Here is a 20370-nt window from a genome sequence, read left to right on the forward strand (position 1 = left end):
CTGAGAAGCTCCTGGACGCAGGAGACAGAGAGCAAGCTGTAACCCTGAGAAACAGTGGCAAGAGAGATCTGCAGCAGAGACCTGGCAGCAGAAGGTGGTGCAGTGGGCTCTGGCCCACAGAGAGAGAAAGCTGAGTCCTTTTGAAAGAGGCCTAGGGCCAGGGAGAGGTGTGCCTGCGAGCATGACTGTGAAGAGGCTGTCCTGATGGAAGAACTGTATTCCTGAGTGTTTCTGAGCCTAAATTGTACCCTGTTACTTCCCTAATACGCCCCATAATTGTGAGTATGGTCTGTGAGTTCTGTGTGACTGTTGCAATGAATTATAGAACCCAGCAGAGAAGTAGAGAGTGCCGTGGGAGGGACAGTTGGTGTCAGAATTGTAAAGATGGCAGAGGGGGAAGCATGTCTGATGTCTGCCTCATAGGAATCAGCCTTGGGTTGTTAATCTTGATTCTCCTTTCCCCTTGTGAAGCTAGAGGAAGTCAGGCACTGCCCCCACGCTGGCTGTTTTTACATCTTCCAATTTCACCAAGAATTTTTTCTCTAGGGAGCGTGGTCAGAATTGTCCTAGGCAAAAGGCAGTTTGCTTTATGTTGTGGGCTCTCCTTTCTTCCAGCTTCAATGGCTGAATTAGGTAAATCCTGAATCTGGTGGTGCTGGGCTTGTTCTTGCCTCTAGGCTGAACCAAAAACCAATTACTATCCAGTTGACTCTGACTCGTGATGACCCCATGTGTTTCAGAGTAGAACTGTCTTCTGTAGGGTTTTCAATGGTGTGACCTTTTGGAAGTAGATTGCCGGGCCGTTCTCCCGAGGCACCTCTGTGTAGATTCAAACTGCCAGTTTTTCAGTTAGTAGCTGAGTGCTTAACCATTTGCACTAGGCTAGAATTGGCAAACTAATATGCCTACAGGGGCCGGGCCGGGGAAGTGAAAGTATGAAGTCAGAGGTTGGGAACCCTGAGGCTGCAAGAGTACACAAGCCCTGCTTAAGGAGGCAGCTGCTATGACTTAGTTTCAGCAGATTTATTTCAGATTTTTATGTGACAATAGTAATTTTAAAATACTGAATAATATGTAACTAATATTTTAAAGAAAACAGTGTATTGACCAAACGAAGTATGCCAGTGGTTTAGCACATGCTTTTCCCATTTCCTTTCCTGGTTTCTGTCACCCAGCTAATGCCTTTTAGTCCTTCTCGACTTGATTTAGCTGTAACTTCTAGGAAGCCTTTTCAGGTCTGGATTAGGCATGCCTCCTTTGGTTCCTGTAGCCTCTTCTGTATCTTAAATACTCTTATTAAGCAATATTATAATTGCCTCTTTACTTTTTTGTTTTTTCTGTTATTCTATAAAATCCTTAATGGCCTCCATTAAATACTGATTTGATGAATAAATGATGGCAAGTCAGGTGTCTTCTCAGGACAACTGAGAGTTTTGGAGTTTTGGTCTCTTTGGTGACGTATGACGTGTTACCATTCTGAGGCCTCTCCCAGGATCTCTGGATCAATCTTTCAACAGAGTCTGTCCCCCAGATGGACACCTGATGGTGCAATGGTTAAGAGCGTGGCTGCTAACCAAAAGGTAAAGGTCCGCAATTTGAATCCACCAGCTGCTCCTTGGAAACCCTATGGGTCAGTTCTACTCTGTCCTGCAGGGTTGCTATGAGTCAGAATCAACTTGATGGGTTTAATTTTTTTGGTTTATCTCCCAGATATGGTGTATCCATGAGTTGGAATCTCTTCAGTGGCAACAGTTTGTTTTTTTTTTAAATCTTCCAGATTCCTGCTTAATCAAACCTCCTTAGAAATAGAGGTGGGAAAGATCACATCTAGGAAGATTCGGAGGAGTCCCTGAGTGGCGCAGATGGTTAAGTGCTTGACTGCTAGCCTTGGTTGACTACTAACTAGGTTGATGATTTGAACCCACCTAGAGGTGCTTCAGAAGACAGGCCTGGTGACCTGCTTCCAAAAAAGTCATTGCCTTGAAAACCCTGTGGAGTGCAATTCTATTCTGTACACATGGGGCCAACATGAGTCAGAATCAACTTGGATGGCAGCTAACAACAGTAATAGGAAGATGTGGAGCACAAAGCCCTCTGTTTTTAAAAATTATTTATTTGTGTTGTTGTTGAGAATGTACACAGGAAACAGATACACCAATTCAAGTTTCTACATGTACATTTCCGTCACATTGAGTACATTCTTCAAGTTGTGCAATCATTCTCACCCTCTTTTTTTAAGTTGTTCCTCCCCTATTAACATAAACTCATTGCCCCCTAAGCTTCCTATCTGATCTTTCAAGTTGCCGTTGTTCTTAAAAGAACAAAATCCTCAAGACAGACATTCTTTTACTAGTTAGGCTAAACTATTGTTTGGTTTTAAGAAGACATCGGGATATTTTTGATTTAAGTTTTAAAAATAGAAAGGTCTCTTAGAGCCTGCTGTTCCATACCACTACTGTTTTATTCCTGCTACTTTTCTCTTCATACAACATATTCTCGGGAAGGTAGAGTACAGATGTGTTTTTGTTACTCAAAGCCATACGAAGCCAAAATGAGTCTTTCTCTTGTTATAATTATAAGTAGGGCCTTAGGCTATGTTTACTGCCTCTAAAATAAGCTTGGTGCTTAGCTTCTCAGTTGCAACACTTTCCAGCTTTTATGAAAAAATAAACAAAAATAAAATGTTATTTCAAATGTCGTATCAGGAATTAAATAAATTACTCTGAATAGTGCCATATATTAAAAAAACAACCTCAAAAAATACTGGAGGGGTCTTTCAGTAGAACCTTCACAACAAAACCACACCCAGAAATACCTTTCTGTATTTGGCAACTGATTTTATATCATCCTGTTATAGCTATTTAATCTGTCTCTTTAATTATTCTCAAAATTATATGTAGAGTCAATACGATGTAGTAATTTAAAGCTTAACCTCTGTTGCCAGGTTGTGTAGGTTCAGTTCCCTGCTCTACCATATACTAGTTGTATACCAAAAACCCAAAACCAAACTCATTGCCATCTAGTCAATTCCGACTCACAGAGACCCTACAGGACAGAGTAGAAGTGCCCCATAGGGTTTCCAAGGAGCACCTGGTGGATTCAAAGTGCCGACCTTTTGATTAGCAGCCATAGCTCTTAACCGCTATACCACCATAGTCATAAGCAAATTACATAATTTCTTCGTGTCTCGGTTACTTTTATTGTGAGGATTAAATGAATGTATGAAAGTTTAGCCTTTAATAAGTGCCTTGCACCACTAAAACTTTTTAACATACAGTTCTATGAGTTTTGACAAATGCGTATAGTTCTGTAACAACTATACAATCAAGAAATAGGACATTTCTATTATTCTCAAAAGTTCCTTCATGCATTTGAGATTTTTCTAGTTTTTGGCGATTATAAATAGAGCCACTGTAAACACTTCCTTACAGGTTTTAGTGTGAACACAGGTTTTTGTTACTCTTAGATAAGTAGGAGGGGGATTGCCGGGCTGAGTGGAGAGTGAGTGTTTGCCTGGATAAGAAATTACCAAACTATTTGGCAATATGGCTGTACCATTTTGTATTTCCACCAGTGATGTAAGAGAGTTAGAATTGTGTTGAATTCTCACCAGCACTTGGCATTGTCTATTTTTGTTTTGTTAATTTTTGCCACTCTAAAGGACTTTGAAGGGTTAGAGACCAGAGTAAAGATGCTTACCTTTAAACTAAGTTGGAAGCACTTGAAAGGTTTTACAGGTGAAAATGACCCGATTTGAGTTTTAAAAGGATTAGTCCTTTTATGAAGGGCTGCCTTGTAAATATGTGGAGACCTTTTGGAGGTTATAACGTTGATACAGGAGAGAGGAGGTGATACCTAGCTCTAAGAGGTGACAATGGAGATGGAGAAGAAGTAACTAGATGTAAGAATTATTTTGGAGGTGGAATTAATAGGACTCAATGTTTTTTTTTTTTAATGGTTAATCAGATATGGGATTTAAGAGAGAGAGTTTTCAAGGATGCTTCAGAATTTTTGGCGTAAGCACCTAGATGTATAATAGCAAACACATTACATTTTGGTGTATTTATTTCTAAATCTGTCTTAAATACACATTTTTGTTTTTTTTTGGTTGGTTTTCAGGCTTACAGTGGACATTAATTAGCAGATATAATTAAAAATCTCTCTTTTTTTTTCTTATAGTATTATAACAAGGTAGCACCCTTATTCCAGATGAGGTTTGGGGGGATAAAGTTATTAGTTCAATTTTGAGATGTATGTGAAGCATCCACGTGTAGGCACCAAGTAGGTAGTTTGATGTCTGGGTTCTGAAAAGGGGAACAAGATAGGAAGTCATTGTGGAATAAGAGACATTTGAAGATATAGGGCTAGGGCAAGGTTCTCAGGGGAGAGAGTTTAGAGTAATAGAGAGGGACTAGCAGAGACTTAAGAAGAACCTCAGTGTTTAACGTTGTGCAGAGTGGCTACAAGAGGCTGGAGAGCGAGTTCAGCTCAGAGAGTGATGTTCCAGATGCCCAGGCAAGTGAGCTCATTGGATTTAGCAGCATAGTGGGAATCAGTAAGTTTTGGAGGTGGTGGTGTATGTGAAAATCCAGACTGGAGTGAATGAGAAGTGCAAAAGAAGTGAGGCAGTAGAAAAAGCAAGGATCCCCAGAAGGCAAGAATGATGTCCATCACTTCTAACATACTTGCTGAAGAAGAAACTCTGGTAACAATTGAGTTTAATATTCATAGTTATTACCTGTCAGCAGAGTAGAATAGGGAGCTTTTTTTTTTTTTTTTTAGTATTACCAAGTTTTAATGAACTGTATCTTAATCTGGTCCTTACATTTCTCAAGTATTTCTAGAAAATGTACCAAGTGCAAAATGTCAGCAATTCTTTTGATGTGTGAAAATGCTTTGGCGGTTTAGTCATTTGTCAGTCTCATATGCAAGTCCTACCCATATGTCATGGCAAAATTGAAACCCTTAAAGGAAAGACTCTCTCCTCACCTGAATTCATGATCGTGGATTGGTGTTTTTAATCCCTATTTTGGCATTTGTTCTTTCTACATGCTTTTTACTGTGTGTGTGAGTATGTGTTTATTTTTTTCCTCTTATTAGATGGAGGGCAAACACCATGGCTGAATGATGTGTTCTCCACAGCACCCAGCAGTTAACGTTTCTTTATTTAGTTGCTTTACGTGTATGTAAAGAGTGGTACAAATGGTTAACTTGCTCAACTACTTACCCAAAGGTTGGCAGTTCAAGTCTACCCAGAGGCACCTCAGAAGAAAGGCCTGGTGATCTACTTCCAAAAAATCAGCCATTGAAAACCCTGTGCAGCACAGTTCTACTCTGACACACACGGGGTCGCCATGAGTCAGGATTGAGTCCATGGCAGCTGATTTTTTTTTAAAAGGTAAACATGGGAAATATAATAATCTGTTTATAAAAAGATAATTAGTATGAGAGTTATAAGATGGAGAATAAGATTTTTGTGGCTTGGCATCTGAATTAATAGCCTAAAAAATTATGGTACCTTTTGTTTTTATAGCCCGTTGCCATAGAGTCAGTTCCAACTCATAGCGACCCTATAGGACAGAGTAGAACTGCCCATAGGGTTTCCAAGGCCATCATTTTTATGGAAACAGATTGCCTCATCTTTCTTCCTTGGAGTGGCTGATGAGTTCAAACTGCTGACCTTTTGATTAGCAGATGAGTGCTTATCCACTGTGCCATCAGGGCTCCTATTTGTTTTATAACACCTAGTAAAATATGTTTTGAAAGTTCTCTGCTATGTGCTGTTAAGGAATCAAAAGTTCGCTTTCATATCTTTATTCCATTCAGCCTGATAACAACCCAGACATGCAAACATCTAGACATCATAGTAATTTTATCTCCATTTTACAAATGAAGAAACCAAGACCCAGAGAGATAATGTGTGAAAAGCCACTGTGAGGCCCTCTGACCCTGGTGCAGGGTTCTTTCTTTTTTTTGAACATTTTATTGTGGCTTAGGTGAAAATTTACAAAGCAAATTAGTTTCCCAATCAAAAATTATATACATCTTGTTTTGTGATTGGTTGCAAACCCCTGAATTTGTCAGCACTCTTCCGCCTTCCTCCTTGGGTTCCCCTTGTCCCTTTGCTCAACTTTCCTGCCCCTACCTTCCTTTTGAACTTTGCTCTTGGGCAAATGCTGCCATTTAGGTACCGTATAGTTGATTGTTTTGAGGTGTACATTCCTCATTGGTGTTGTTTATTCTGTGATCTGTATGGTTTTTATGTTTTACATTTAGGTCTTTGATCCATTGTAAATTAGTGTTTGTTTAAGATGTTAGGTTTGGGTCTTGTTTCATTTTTCTGCAAATGGATATTCAGTTTTACCGGCATCATTTGTTAGAGACTTATCTCTTCCTCTTTAATGGGTTTCGACTCTTTGTCAAAGATTAATTATCCATACGTGGATGAATTTATTTCTGTGTTTTCAGTTCTGTTCCATTGATCTATGTGTCTGTTGTCGTACCAGTACCAGGCTGTTTTGACTTCCTTGGCTGTTTAGTAGGTTCTGAGACCAGGGAGTATGAGACTTCCTACTTTGTTGTTCTCCTTCAGTAATGTTTTACTTATCCAGTGGCTCTTTCCATTCAATATAAAGTTGGTAATTAGTTTTTCCATCTCGTTAAAGAATATCATTGGCATTTGGATCAGAATTGCATTATATCTGTAGATCCCTTTGGGTAGTGTTGTCGTTTTCACAATGCTAGGTGTTCCTATCCATGAACATGGCATGTTTTTCCATTTGTGTAGGTCTTGGTTTCTTGGAGTAGTGTTTTGTACTTTTTTTGTATAAGTCTTTTGCATCCCTAGTTAGGTTTATTCCCAAGTATTTTATCTTTTGAGGGGCTGTTATAAATGGTGTTGTTTTTCTGATTTCCTTTTCGGTGTTCTCTTGATTGGTGTAGAGGAATCTGACTGATTTTTGTTTGTTAATCTTACACCCCACTGCTTGCTAAATCCCTCTGTCAGTTCCATATCCCCTCCGACCCGTGTTCAGCTTACGTGTCGACTTTTGTGTTCACTCGTGCGTTATTGTGTTATCACTGTTGTTGCCAGATTGTGTATATATTAGTATTTACCGTTGTTGCCTTTTCTCTTGTGTCCCTTTTAATGTCTTCCTTTACCTTGATTATATTGCGCTGACTTCTCCCATATTGTCTCATCTCTCCCTTCACCAAAGTTAGTACGTGTCTAGTATCGAGTTAGTGGTTCCCCCCTGCCCTCCGCCCACCCCATCCCTGGTAACCATCAAAGAATGTTTCTGTCTGTGTGAAAACCTTTCCTGACCTTTTATAATAGTGGTTTCATACAATATTTGTCCTTTTTCTGACTGACTTATTTCACTCAGCATCACGTCTTCCAGGTTCACCCATATTGTGAAATGTTTCGAGACTTCGTCATTATTCTTCAATGTTGTATAGTATTCCGTTGTGTGTATGTACCACAGTTCATCTGTTCATCTGTTGATGGGTACTTAGGCTGTCTTCTGTCTTTTTGTTGTTGTAAATAATGTGGCAGTGAACATGGGTTGCATATGTCTATTTGTGTCACAGCTCTTATTTCTCTAGTATATATACCTAGGAGTGGGATTGCTATATCATATGGTATTCCTATTTCTAGCTTTCTAGGGAAGCACCATATCATTTTCCAAAATGGCTGTATCATTTTGCATTCCATTAGGGTCACTATGCCTACCTTTATTATGTTATTATTAAAGTGTTCAAATTTGAAAGAGTGTAAATTAAATATGTAACATCTATTATTTATTTTATATTAAAATATTTTTGGGGGAAGTCTCTGAATAAATCTTTGAAAAGTATGTATTCTATTGGCCATAGCTGATTGTTAAACTTGGTAGGAGTTTATGTTGAACATATTCTTTTTTTTGTTTTAACAGATTCTTTTTAATTTTAATGACTTAAATTTATATATGGGGCAGTTCTACTCTGTCCTTTTGGGTCACTATGAGCTGGAATCGACTCCATGGCAGTGGATTTGGCTTGGGGGGGGGGGGTTAAATTTATAGATCCAAAGCTCTAGGATAGAATTTGTCAGCAGGATTGAGAAATAAGAAGGTGTACTTTAAGAAAAATTGTAGGAAGGCATAGAGTGCTTTTTTTCTCCTTCTTTCAGTACTTTTCTTTTTTTCCAGTTTTTTAATTGTAAAATATTAGGTAATACAACATTTGCCAATTCAACATTTTTCGTTTGTACAATTCATTGAAAGCAATTACATTGATCATATTGTGCAACCATCACCAACATCCATTGCCATATTTTCCATCTTCATAAACAGAAATTTAGTGTTAGCTAAACACAGATTCTCCTCTTTTTCGTCCCTCCTGCTTCAGGTAACCACTGTTAAACTCTGGTGTCCATGCATTTGCCTATTCTAAGTGTTCCATATCAGTGAAATCTTATTGTGTTTGTTTTTCGTGATTGACTTATTTCACTCACCATGTTTTCGAGGTTCATCCGTCTTGTGGCATGTATGAGGACTTCATTTCTCTTTATACAGAGTAACATTCCATTGTGTGTATATACTGCATTTTGTTTATCCATTCATCTGTTGATGGACATTTGGGTTGTTTCCACCTTTGGCTATTCTGAATAGTGCTACAATGAACAAATGATGTTATCTGTTTGAATTGCAGCTGCTGGGTAAAACATTTCCTTATGTTTTCCTCTGAATTCTCTTAGATAAGGTATTTTGGAATTGCCCTGCAGTTTCTCAAGTAATCGAACCTGGCTGTATATGATAGCAAAACAAGCAGCTGAGATATTGAATCTGAAACCAGGAGTCCCATAACTAAAGAATTGTGGCACATGAAAGAAAATAGCCTCAGAATTTTAAGGACTTTAAGATTTTTCCTCCTAATTCTTTTGGTCCTGTGAGTCCTTGTGGACTGTGCCTTGTGTTATAGTTCTGATATTTCTTTTCTCCATTACAGATCTCTTCTCTTTAATATATTGTAAAATTTATTAAAGTGGCTGTCTTTCAGATAAATAACTGAAAATGGTCTGCTTTTATATCAGGTGAACCTGGCCTATGTTGAAGCAGCAGACTACATAACAGAGCCTGTTAACAGAGAGCCTCCTTCCAGAGAAGCTCAGTTACTGACTTTGCAAAACACATCTGAATTTGATGTCCTTGTCATTGGAGGAGGAGCAACAGGAAGTGGCTGTGCACTAGATGCTGTCACCAGAGGTGAGTCCTGACATGGATGGATGTTTCTTCCTTCCTCCCCAATATAAATACAGAACACTCTATAAGGAGCCCTGGGGGTGCGACTGTTAAGCGCTGCGTTGCTAACTGAAAGGTTGGCAGTTTGAACTCACGCAGCAGCTTCATGGGAGAAAGACCTGGTGATCTGCTCCCATGAAGAGTTCAGCAAAGAAAATCCTATGGGGCAGTTCTACTCTGTCACATGGGGTCACTGTGAGTCGAAATCGACTTGATAGCACCCAACAACAACAGGTACTCTATGCTAGTGTCTTAGTCTGGGCTCTCTAGAGAAGCAAAACCAGTAAAGCATATGTGTGTGTGTGTGTGTGTGTGTGTGTATCAAGGAAATGGCTCACGTGGTTGTAGAGGCTGTAATGTTCCAAATCTAAGGATCAGGAAAGAGGCTTCTCCTGATGCACGTAGCTGCAGGGGCTGGTGAACCCAAGATCAGCAGGTCTGGGAGCAGGGCTGTTACTCACAGGCTGTGAAGATCATTGAATCCCAAGATTGGCAGGCAAGAGTGCAGGTAAGCTGCTAGCTCAGGTCCCAAGAACAGGAGGTCAGATGAACAGGAGCCAGCTGCAGGATCCAGGACAAGCAAAAATGCTAGAGCCTTGCCTAAACGACCACACACACTTGATGTCAGCCATGTGCCCAAGGAAACTCCCCTTCCACTGGCTACTGGCTACTCATAGCAGATTCTGTCATGGGGGTGATCACGTATCAAATCTCAACGGGGAAGTGATCACAACATTATATGACTGTGGAAACACTGAGAATCGTGGCCCAGCCAAGTTGATGCCCCGTCTTAATCATCACAGCTAGTGAAGTCACATTTGTGTTTGTGTTTCTCAATTTCCCATCCTTTGTGAAAAACCTTCACATTTTTTTTATATACGCATGTACACTATTTTTTATATATATATCAACCTCCAATTAACTTGGTTTTGCATTCAGATACATTTATTTTAAAATAAAATTTTATATTCCTGAAAATTCATTGACTTGATGTCCTGGTTAAATTTTTTTCTGATACTTCGTAAAGTAAATGTAATATAGGGAGAAAATGTTCGTCTATCACCTGAAATCACATTTATGTCAGTTGAGGGTAGAAAAGATTTATTCAAATGGATTAATCTGTTAAAATAATTCTTATTGTTTGTGTAGCTCTTAAAATCATCTCTCCCAGTGAAATATACTATCACAGTCACCCTTGACTTAGTTACCTTACAGGTTGTTGTTGTTAGCTGCCATCAAGTTGACCCCTGACTCATGACGTCCCTATGAGCTGAAGAGTAGAACTACGCTTTAGGGTTTTCTTGGCTGTAATCTTTACGGAAGCAGCTCTCCAGGCCTTTCTTTTTAGGAGTTGCTGAGTGGTTTCGAATCACCAACCTTTAGGTTAGCAGCCAACTGCAAACCGCTTGCACCACCTGACTCCTTAGTTACCTTAAACACATGGTAAAATTTACACTAACAGAAATGAAATGAGTTTAACAAGATTTAGATGCATACAAACAAAAAAGAGAGATTGAATGACTTTCCTAAGTTACAGCTAATAAGTAAGAAGGTCAGGATTTAAATAGGTCAGTTTTTTTTCTGCAAGGACACCTTACATAAACCATATTAATTTTCTTGACTTTGTTTTCTTAATTTTGAAATGGAAGAGAGAATTCAGAATTCATAGAATTTAAGAGATTTAAACAAACTTATTGTTTTGTAGTATAAGGTCTTAAATAATTTAAATACTATTATCGAATGATTCAGATTTAACTAATTGAAAAGTATGAGAAAGTGTCAGTTTTAAACTATTTGACATTTTATATAAATTTTCTCATTTAAATGTCTATTTTTACTTTATTATAAGTACTTGCATTAAAATTAAATGTCTGTTGTCTTCCTAATGTGTTTAATGCTGAGTTGCATTGATTACTTCTCTTAAAATTTTGTGGAAATTTCCTTCTACCTGGCAATATCAAGTTAAAATACTAACTAGATTTTAGAAAACTTAATAACCATGCACAGGGTCAAAAATTTAAACTGTAAAGAATGGTAAATAAGATAAATGTTTTCCTCTATTTTCTACCTCCCAGACCTGCTCCCTATGGTAATGACCAATAGTGACAATTAAACAACATGATGAATATAATCAATGTCACTGAATTACACATGTTAAAAATGTTGAATTGGCAAATGTTATATGTATTTCTACCACAATAAAAAAGATATAAATATAAAATTTGCTATTAAGTGCCTTTTAGTCCTTTCTCTTCTTAAAAGTCTCACGTATGCTCACTTTTGTGCAAATTTTATATTTATATCTTTTTTATTGTGGTAGAAATACATATAACATTTGCCAATTCAACATTTTTAACATGTGTAATTCAGTGACATTGATTATATTCATCATGTTGTTTAATTGTCACTATTGGTCATTTCCAAATTATTCCATCACCATTAACAGAAACTCAGTACCCCCTAAGCAAAGACCCCTTCCCCCCACCATTGTTGTGCCCTTGAGTCAATTCTGACTCATTTCACTCAGTGTTATGTTTTCAAGATTTGTTCTTGTAATATAAAGAAAAATCCACTGTTATCCAGTCGATTCCTACTTATAGCAACCCTATAGGATACAGTAGAACTGCCCCACAGGGTTTCCAAAGCTGTAAATCTTTAAGGAACCAGACTGCCACATCTTTCTTCCATAGAGTGGCTGGTGGGTTCGAACCACCGACACTAAGATGTGACCTTGCCCTCAAGGAGCTTGTAGTCCATTTATATTTGTTGAATAAATTACTTTGTTGGGCAGTGAAGGACATTAAATACTAAACAGGGCTTGCCTACTGCATTAGCAGGTAATTGTGGCTTATGATTTTGGGGAAGAATTTCGGAAGCCTGAATGTTGACAGACTTATAATTTTATAATTATATATTTTTATATAATTTTATAATAACCAAAAAACAACCCCCCCCAAATCCATAGCTATTGAGTCGATTCTGACTCATAGTGGCCGTATAGGACAAAATACAACTACCCCATAGGGTTTCCACGGCTGTAAATCTTTACCAAGGCAGACTGCCACATCTTTCTGCCATGCAGTGGCTGGGGGCATTCAAACTGCTGACCTTCCAGTTAGCAGCCAAGTGCTTTAACCACTGTGCCACCAGGGCTCCTGTAATTAGTAATAGCTAGGATAAAAATCTACCTTTAATATTGTTAGCATATTGACTGCTGTCTTTGAAGATAATTAACTGAATGTCTTATTTTATATATATGGATGTATGATTTATAAAAGGGATGCATAAACCTTAGTTTGTATTTCCTTTATTATGCTGGTAGTCCTCTGGGGGTAACATTTATAATTAAAATGTACAGAATTGCTGAAGGTAATCTATGTTTATCCTTTTACTACAATTTCTGATCATATCAGTAACTCCCTGGAGTGTGAACTAATCACGGGCATTTGGTTAATGAATTGTGCATTGTTGCTGTTCATTCATGGAATTGGCTCTTTTATTATATTTGATGCTTCACTTAACAACAAATTTTGCTTTCTCTGTGTTTGATATGTTTTTACCAAATTATTCCTGATTGTGTCCATTAATCTTTAGTCACATTTGACAAAAATAAATTACTGTGCTCTTTTAAAGTTACCAGTAATAATTAGATTTTTCAGGACATCAAAGTTTTGGGAGAACCACTAGATGTTAAAGGGCTTGTATGAAAATGTTTACGTGAGCTTTTGATAAAACACTGTGCCCAAGTGCAGTTTTGGTAATGAATAAACGAAGACTGTAGAGGGGAGAGAAAGGTCATGAAGCCTTCATAGTGAACATTTGTTTGCTTTCTTAACATCCGCATTTTCTCAGGAGTCAATTTTTACCTGCTTCGTTGGGGAATATTATTTTCTAAACCTAATATGCACATTTGTCCTTACACCCTCCTGCAGGTCTCTAGAATCAGTAGAAATTGTTTCACCGGTTAACACCTCTGTGTCCAGTTCTTGAGCAGAGGCATAGCCCTCAAGCACAGTTGTAGGCACTTTGCTCCCAAAGGGAGCTGGACTGAGGAGAATCTGATAAAAATATTCACTCTGTCAGGATTCTTCAATGTGTGTTCTTCAGTTCTTTATATTCTTTTATATGACTTTACCTGTATGTCAAGGATCACCTAGTATATTTTTGGTTTAAAATCTGATTTATAAAACTTAACTTTCAAGACTTCAGTTCAAATTCCAGAGAAGACTGCACCTTGTTGAAGAAAAATGTTAACTGTATAGTTCTCTAGTTTAAAAAAAAAAAAAAAGTGCATACACACACACTTTTAGATTATAAATGGTATGTGGCTAGCAAATCCTGATTTCTCACTAGAATTCCTTAAATTTAAGGCAGTATAGCATAGTGATTAAGAGCATAACAGGTTATGGAGTTAGAATGAACTGTGACCAAGTCTTGGCTTTACCACCTATAAGCTCTGTGATCTTCTACAAGATAACTTACTGGGAGCCTCAGGTTTCTTATATATAATGGCGGATAAAAATAATACTCTTCTTTGTAAGTAAAGGACTGAGAAAGGGAGAGTGTATGTATTTGCAGAAAAAATACAGAATAAAGAGAGCCTTGGTAATAGCATATCCTGGGATTTCTAGCCTCCTCCCCTCCCACTCTGAGTGAGGGGCGTAGATCCCATTTCAGGACAGTGGAATTGGAGCAGATGAAAGTTTGCTGCTTGCTGCTCACTGGTGATTGGAGTAGATTGTAAATTCTTCCTAAAATTAACCTGGAAACTCAATATAATTTCAATTAAAATAGTGTTCTTCTTTGGTGGGTCAAGGAAGAGGACTTGAGACATTGTGCTGAAGTTTATCTTGAAATGTAAAGCTATGAGGTTTACTACATTAGTTTTTGAAAAAGAGTAATAATAAGGGAGGTAGGAACTTATCAGATATTGAAGTGCCTTCTAAAGCTACAGTAATTAAAATAATTCCGTAAAAGAATGGAGAGATCAGTGGAACAAAAGTTCCTCATAACATTTAGAATATGGTAAAGGGAGTATTTCTGTCATTATTAATTATTTAAAAAATGTATTATACTATTTATTACATATATACTGTTTATTGTGTTCCATGTGGGCCAAGAATTTAACAGTAAGAGAACATAAATTTATTAAAAGAAACTACATGTGAATTTAAAAAAATGGAGTAGGAAATGTGTTTTCTAAGCATTATACCAAAAAAAGCTGTGAAAGAAAATGTCTGTTAAATTTGACTTTCTAAAAATTAAAACTTATCTATGGTAAAAAGCATAATGAGGTAAAAATCTATGTGAGATTGTAAAAATACAACATATAAACAATTTTAATTAATTTCCTTAACAAAAGAAAAACTCAATTCAATAAAATAATAAGCAACTCAGTATGAAAATATTATAAGTAGCAGTAACCAGAAAAAAGAAAAACAAGTGGCCAATAAACAGAGGAAAAATTGCCTAATCTCATTGATATATATGAGATGCAAGTCAAAACAATATTAAGATGAAAAAAATATATACCCTAGTGTTGACAGAATGCTGACTATCATAGCTATTGGTGGGAATTCAAATTGTTGGAATCCTCTTGGAAGGTAATTTGAAATCAGCTATTATTACAAAAAAGGCACACAAATTTTGGTTCAACAATTCAATATCCAGGATTTTTCCTTAGAAGTACTTAAGTATATGTATGTACAAAATGTTCTTGTTGAATTATTATAATTTTAAACTGTAAAATACTTGAAGCGTATAGAAAAATACTTGAAATAACAAATTCAAGTACCCATAACAATTCAACAAATCTTAAACTATTTCCTTCGTATCTTTATTTTTCCACGATCTCATCCTGTTTCCTGGAGGTTATATGGAGGTAGTCACTATCTTGCCGTTGGTGTGTATTCTTCCTATCCATGTTTTTGTACTTTTACTGTAAATGTACTTTTACTGTGAAAATATAATATTGCTTTGGTGTTTAAAATTTTAAGGCATAGCATATATATTACTCAGCTTGCAATATTATGTGTTCAGGGTATATTCCTGTTGATACATATCTATTTCATTTAAATACTGAATAATATTCCATTGTATTAATATAATGCAGTTTATTTGCCCATTGCCTACTGATGGATGTTTAGTTCTAGTTTTTCCCAACTTTAAACCATGCAGCAAGAACATTCTTCTGCTTATTTCATTGTGTGTATCTGTGTTTCTTTGAGATACATGCCTAGAATGGAATTGTTCAGTATGTTAGTGTTTAATAAATATAGATATTTTTAGATTATTCTACAAAGTGATGATACTAATTTATATTAATACTAGACTATGAGAGGATCATTTGTTTGACATCGAATCGATATTTGGCTTTGCCAGATTTTCTTTGCCTATTTAATAGATTTGAAATGACATTTTATCATTTTAACTTGCATTTCCCTTATTTTTTACTAAAGTTGAACATATTTTTGAGTTTTGTTTTTTTTTTTATTTTGTCACTCGGGTTGTCTTAAAATTTTCTCTATCCTTTTGTTTAGGAATATCTATGGTACACAGCACGTAGCCCAAGCAGCTGGTGCCTTGGCTAAGGTGCTGGTCTCCAGGCAGTGTCTGTCTGCCTTCCTTCTAGAAATGTAGCTGCACGTGGTCCATGTCTCTAGGCAGCAGTCAGGAGAAGCTTTTCAACCTCTTTTCACAAGAGGTGGGGCCCTTCTTCAGTCCAGCATTCAGGTAGCTAATCTGGTTCGTTTACCTTCCCTCACAAGGTTTACTGGCATTCCTGTAATCCTTCAGGAATTGAAGTCTTGTTTGCCTCTGTTTCTAGACCTAGAGCCCAGCAAGTCAGAGAGGCCTTTGGTTTAACTTGCTATGAGTTTTTGTTAAATTTATAGTTTATGGCATGTTTTCTTGTTTTTGAGTCAACCGTGTTCTTTTACAAACACGTGATGAGGTTATTTTCTCTGTGCCTAGGGAAGATGAACAGTTCAAAGCAGAATTTACAGGCCATATTAATTATAGGTTTATTTAGACCGGTATTTATAATAGCAAAAAAATGGAAGCTGGTTAATCATATTGAGTACCTTCAGCTGTCAAAAAAAAAGAGATTTATAAGAAGGCTTAAGATTTTTTTTAATTGAAAAAACAAGTTGTACAGAATGAGTTTATTAATTTATTTGTGTTTAAAGTAAAACGTTACATAGGTTGTGTTTTTCATAAGCATAGAGAGTTTCTGGTAAGATCCATGGAATATTTGTATTTTATTTTTTTTATTGTGCTTTAGGTGGACATTTACAGAGCAATTGGTTGCAATCCCTATGACATGTCAATACTCTCCACTTCTCCACCCTGGGTTCCCTGTTTCCATTTATCCGTTTTCCTATCCCTTCCTTCTCATTTTTGCTTTTGGGCACGTATTGCCCATTTGGTCTCATTTACATGATTAAGCTAAGAAGCATGTTTCTCCCGTGTGTTATTGTTTGTTTGATAGACCTGCGAAGTCTTTGGTTGTAGGGTAAGCTTCGGAAGTGACTTTAGTTCTGAGTTAAAAGGCTATTTGGGGGCCATGGTCTTAGGGTTCCTCCAGTCTCTGTCAGACCAGTAAGTCTGGTCTTTTTTTGTGAATTTGGATTTTTTTCTATGTTTTTCTCCCGCTCTGTCCAGGGCCCTCTATCGTGATCCCTGTCAGAGCGGTCAGTGGTGGTAGCTGGGCACCATCTGTTTGCTCTGGGCTAAGGCTGGTGGAGGCTGTGATAGTAGTGGTCCATTAGTCCTTTGGACTACCATTTCTCATGGGATATTTTTAATAGTCAACATTTGTTGCCTCTGGATTTTATAGCTAGGAAGCCAGTGATGTACTATTATATCTTTTCATCCTTCTGTATTGTTTGGACATTCCTCCTGTCCTTGAACATTGGTTATTTTTATAATAAAAATAGTCCAGAGAGAGCAAAAACAGCAACTCCCTTATTCTCCTCCAAACTGCATTATCACAACTAAACGTTATAGCTTAATTGACTTTTATGCCTCTAGAATCATGTGTGCATTTAGGAGCATGAAGAATGTTAGTAATGTATTCTAACTTAACATAGTATTCCAATTAATAGCTCATTTGTTTCTTAATATAAAAATAGAAATAGATATTAAATAACCAATCTAATATTACACAATTCCATGAAATGCTAACACTCACTGATAGAAAATACCAGAGCAAAGCATGGCTCTTGATCCTGAGGGTTAACAAACCACCATTATTTTGCAGCTTTACATGAGTGTTATTTTTTAGATCACTTGATCCACATATAAGATGTTTAGCCTTTGGGTTAGTCCTTTTTCTTAGTAATGGATAATGAAATCCAAAGGTAAGTGCTCAAAGCGTTTCTAAAGAAAGATAAACTAACCTTTCCTTAAACTGCACCATGGAGCACTTGGCTATGGCTTTAATACCTAGGCTTATGATGCTAATGATCAGGGTCTACATTTTCTGATTTGTGAGTTATTACCTCGGTACTTCCGATAATTATTTTGTAGTGATTACTCTCATTTACGTTAAAAAGTAAATAATACCATTTATGAACATTTATTCTAACAAAATAGTTACGGTGCAAAATGTTTAAATGAAAATATTATTTTGTTGTGCTATCTATAATAGGGAGTCCTAGTGACATAATGGTTAAGAGCTTGGCTGCTAACCTAAAGGTTGGCAGTTCAAATCCACCAGCCAATCCTTGGTAACCCTACGAGGCAGTTCTACTGGGTCCTATAGGGTTGCTCTGAGTCAGAATTGTCTCTATGGTACCTAAAAACAACAATATCTATAATAGGAAAATTAGAAAATAATGCAATGTTCAACAATAGGGGATTGAATAAATAAATCATTGCATATGTATATTATGTAGTACTCTCCAGGAATTAAAACTGAAATTATAGAAAAATATTTATTGACATGAAAAGTTATTTACAATAAATGATGTTAAGTGAGAAAAAAATGGAATATACAATATGATCCTATTCTTCACAAAAATATACGTATGTGATTATATACATGCATGGGAAATGTGAATGTTTAAACACTCAAATGTCAACTGTGGTTATCTTCTGAGTGGTGTGATTACAGGAGAGTTTTATTTTGTTCTCTTTGCTCCTCTGCATTTATTACATTGAGCATGTTTTCATGCATAATAAGATAATCAGTAAAAGGTATTAAAATGTACTTCTGTTCTGTTTCATGTTGTGAAAGTTAAATGTCGTACCGTTTCTCCCCTCAGATTGTAATTATCCTTCTATATTCATCCAACTGTCTTGATCCACAAATTAGTTTAGTTGGAAGTGCCTGGTAGCTAGACATTCTCACTCAGGTCAGGAAAGGCGAGGCTGTAAAGAGCTGTATTTAGTTCATAATTTTCTGCAAATTATAGAGATCAGCACCTTGCACCCCCACCCAAAAGACAATTTTAACTTGCTAAGAGATGCTTGCCTGCTTACCGAAAGGTTGGTGGTTTGAACCCACAAGCCGCTCTTTGAGAGAAAAGACCTGGTGATCTGCTCCCGTAAAGATTACAACCTAAGAAACCCTATGGAGCAGTTCTACTCTATCCTGTAGGGTCTCCATGAGGTGGAATCGACTCGATGGCACACAATAACAACAAGAGATGGGATGAAGGTGAGTGAAAGGTAGATTTCAAGTTGACTTTAATCTTCTACTGTACCTATTCTTGTTAGTCATTCCAAGATTTTCAGAGTAGTTTTACTCCAAATATTAATATTTTGCCACTGTCATGAAATCCTGAGAATACCCATTAAAGGTAGTTAATAGATAAAACAAACAAAAAAAATATCATCCTCAATTGTTCTGGTTCATCTCAGCAGTGATAGGACTTACTATTTTCCATAAAAATTAACTGCCAAATGGAAAAACAAAACAAAACAATTTCTCATAAAATCTTGCACTGGTTAGTGAATTACACAGAGACCAGCCCTCACTGCCTGGCATGTGGGAGATCACTGTTTCTACCCTGAAGGAAGATCTTCCCCTAGCTTCCTGATATCCACAGTGATGAGCAGTTGCACGAAATCTGGGTACATTGTTTTTGATATCCATCAAACTCATTTTACCTAAGAATACAAAATGTTAGCATTAAAAATACTGGTAAAATGATGCCCTCTTTTTACCTTCTTTCCTTATTTTTAAGTATCAGAAAATTAAGCTTTTAAGTTTGGGATCAATATTTCTTGTGGGGAGGAAAAAAGTGTGGATTTTTTGAGAGGTAAAACAGAAAGGAATATATTAGATAACCAAACTGAGCAAGAGAATTTTTAAAAATTTGTTGTCTGGCTAACAAACACATGAAGAGATGCTTGCAAACATTAGCCATTAAATCAGTGCACGTATTAAAACTACAATGAAATAATATCATTTCATCCCTGGAAAAATGGCACTGATCAAAAAAACAGAAAACAACAAACTCTGGTGAGGTTGTGCAGAGATTGGAATACACTGCTGGCGGGATTGTAAAATGGTGTAACCGCTATGGAAACGATATGGTGCTTCCTCAGAAATGCCAGAAATAGAAATACCATATGATCGAGCAATCCCACTCCCAGGTGTACATCCTACAGAAATAAAAGCAGTGACACAAATAGACATGTGCACACGCATGTTCGTTGTAGCATTATTCACAATAGCAAAAAGAAGGAAAAAAAACAAGTGTCCATCAGTGGATGAATGGAATAACAGTGTGGTACATAAATACAACGGTATACTACGCAACGATAAAGAGTAAGGATGAGTCTGTGAAACGTCTTATAACATGAATGAATCTGGAGGACATTATGCTGAGTGAAATAAGTCAATCACAAAAGGACAAATATTGTATGATACCACTTTTATAAAAAGTCAAGAATAAGTTATACACAGAAAGCATTGTTCTTTGATGATTACCAGGGAAGGAGAGGGAGGGGGGAATCACTTACTAGATAGGAGACACGTGCTAATTCTGGTGATGGGAAAGGCAATACACAGTATGGAGGAAGTCAGCATAACTCAACCAAGGTAAATGAAAACAACTTTGGTAAATGCTATAACATATAC

General features: G+C 36.9%; 1 protein-coding gene across 3 annotated transcripts in view; it reads left to right on the top strand.

Annotated features, from left to right (window-relative positions):
• GPD2 (glycerol-3-phosphate dehydrogenase 2) overlaps positions 1–20370 on the top strand; it is a 184378-nt gene that overhangs the window by 63562 nt on the left and 100446 nt on the right. For all 3 annotated transcript variants that reach the window (XM_049887267.1, XM_049887268.1, XM_049887269.1), the window contains exon 3: positions 9074–9245. In XM_049887267.1, the coding sequence (XP_049743224.1) occupies positions 9074–9245 (172 nt within the window). The remainder of the gene's footprint in view (positions 1–9073; positions 9246–20370) is intronic.

Source organism: Elephas maximus, chromosome 6 (genome assembly GCF_024166365.1).
Source record: "Elephas maximus indicus isolate mEleMax1 chromosome 6, mEleMax1 primary haplotype, whole genome shotgun sequence".
In the NCBI taxonomy this organism is placed as follows: domain Eukaryota; kingdom Metazoa; phylum Chordata; class Mammalia; order Proboscidea; family Elephantidae; genus Elephas; species Elephas maximus.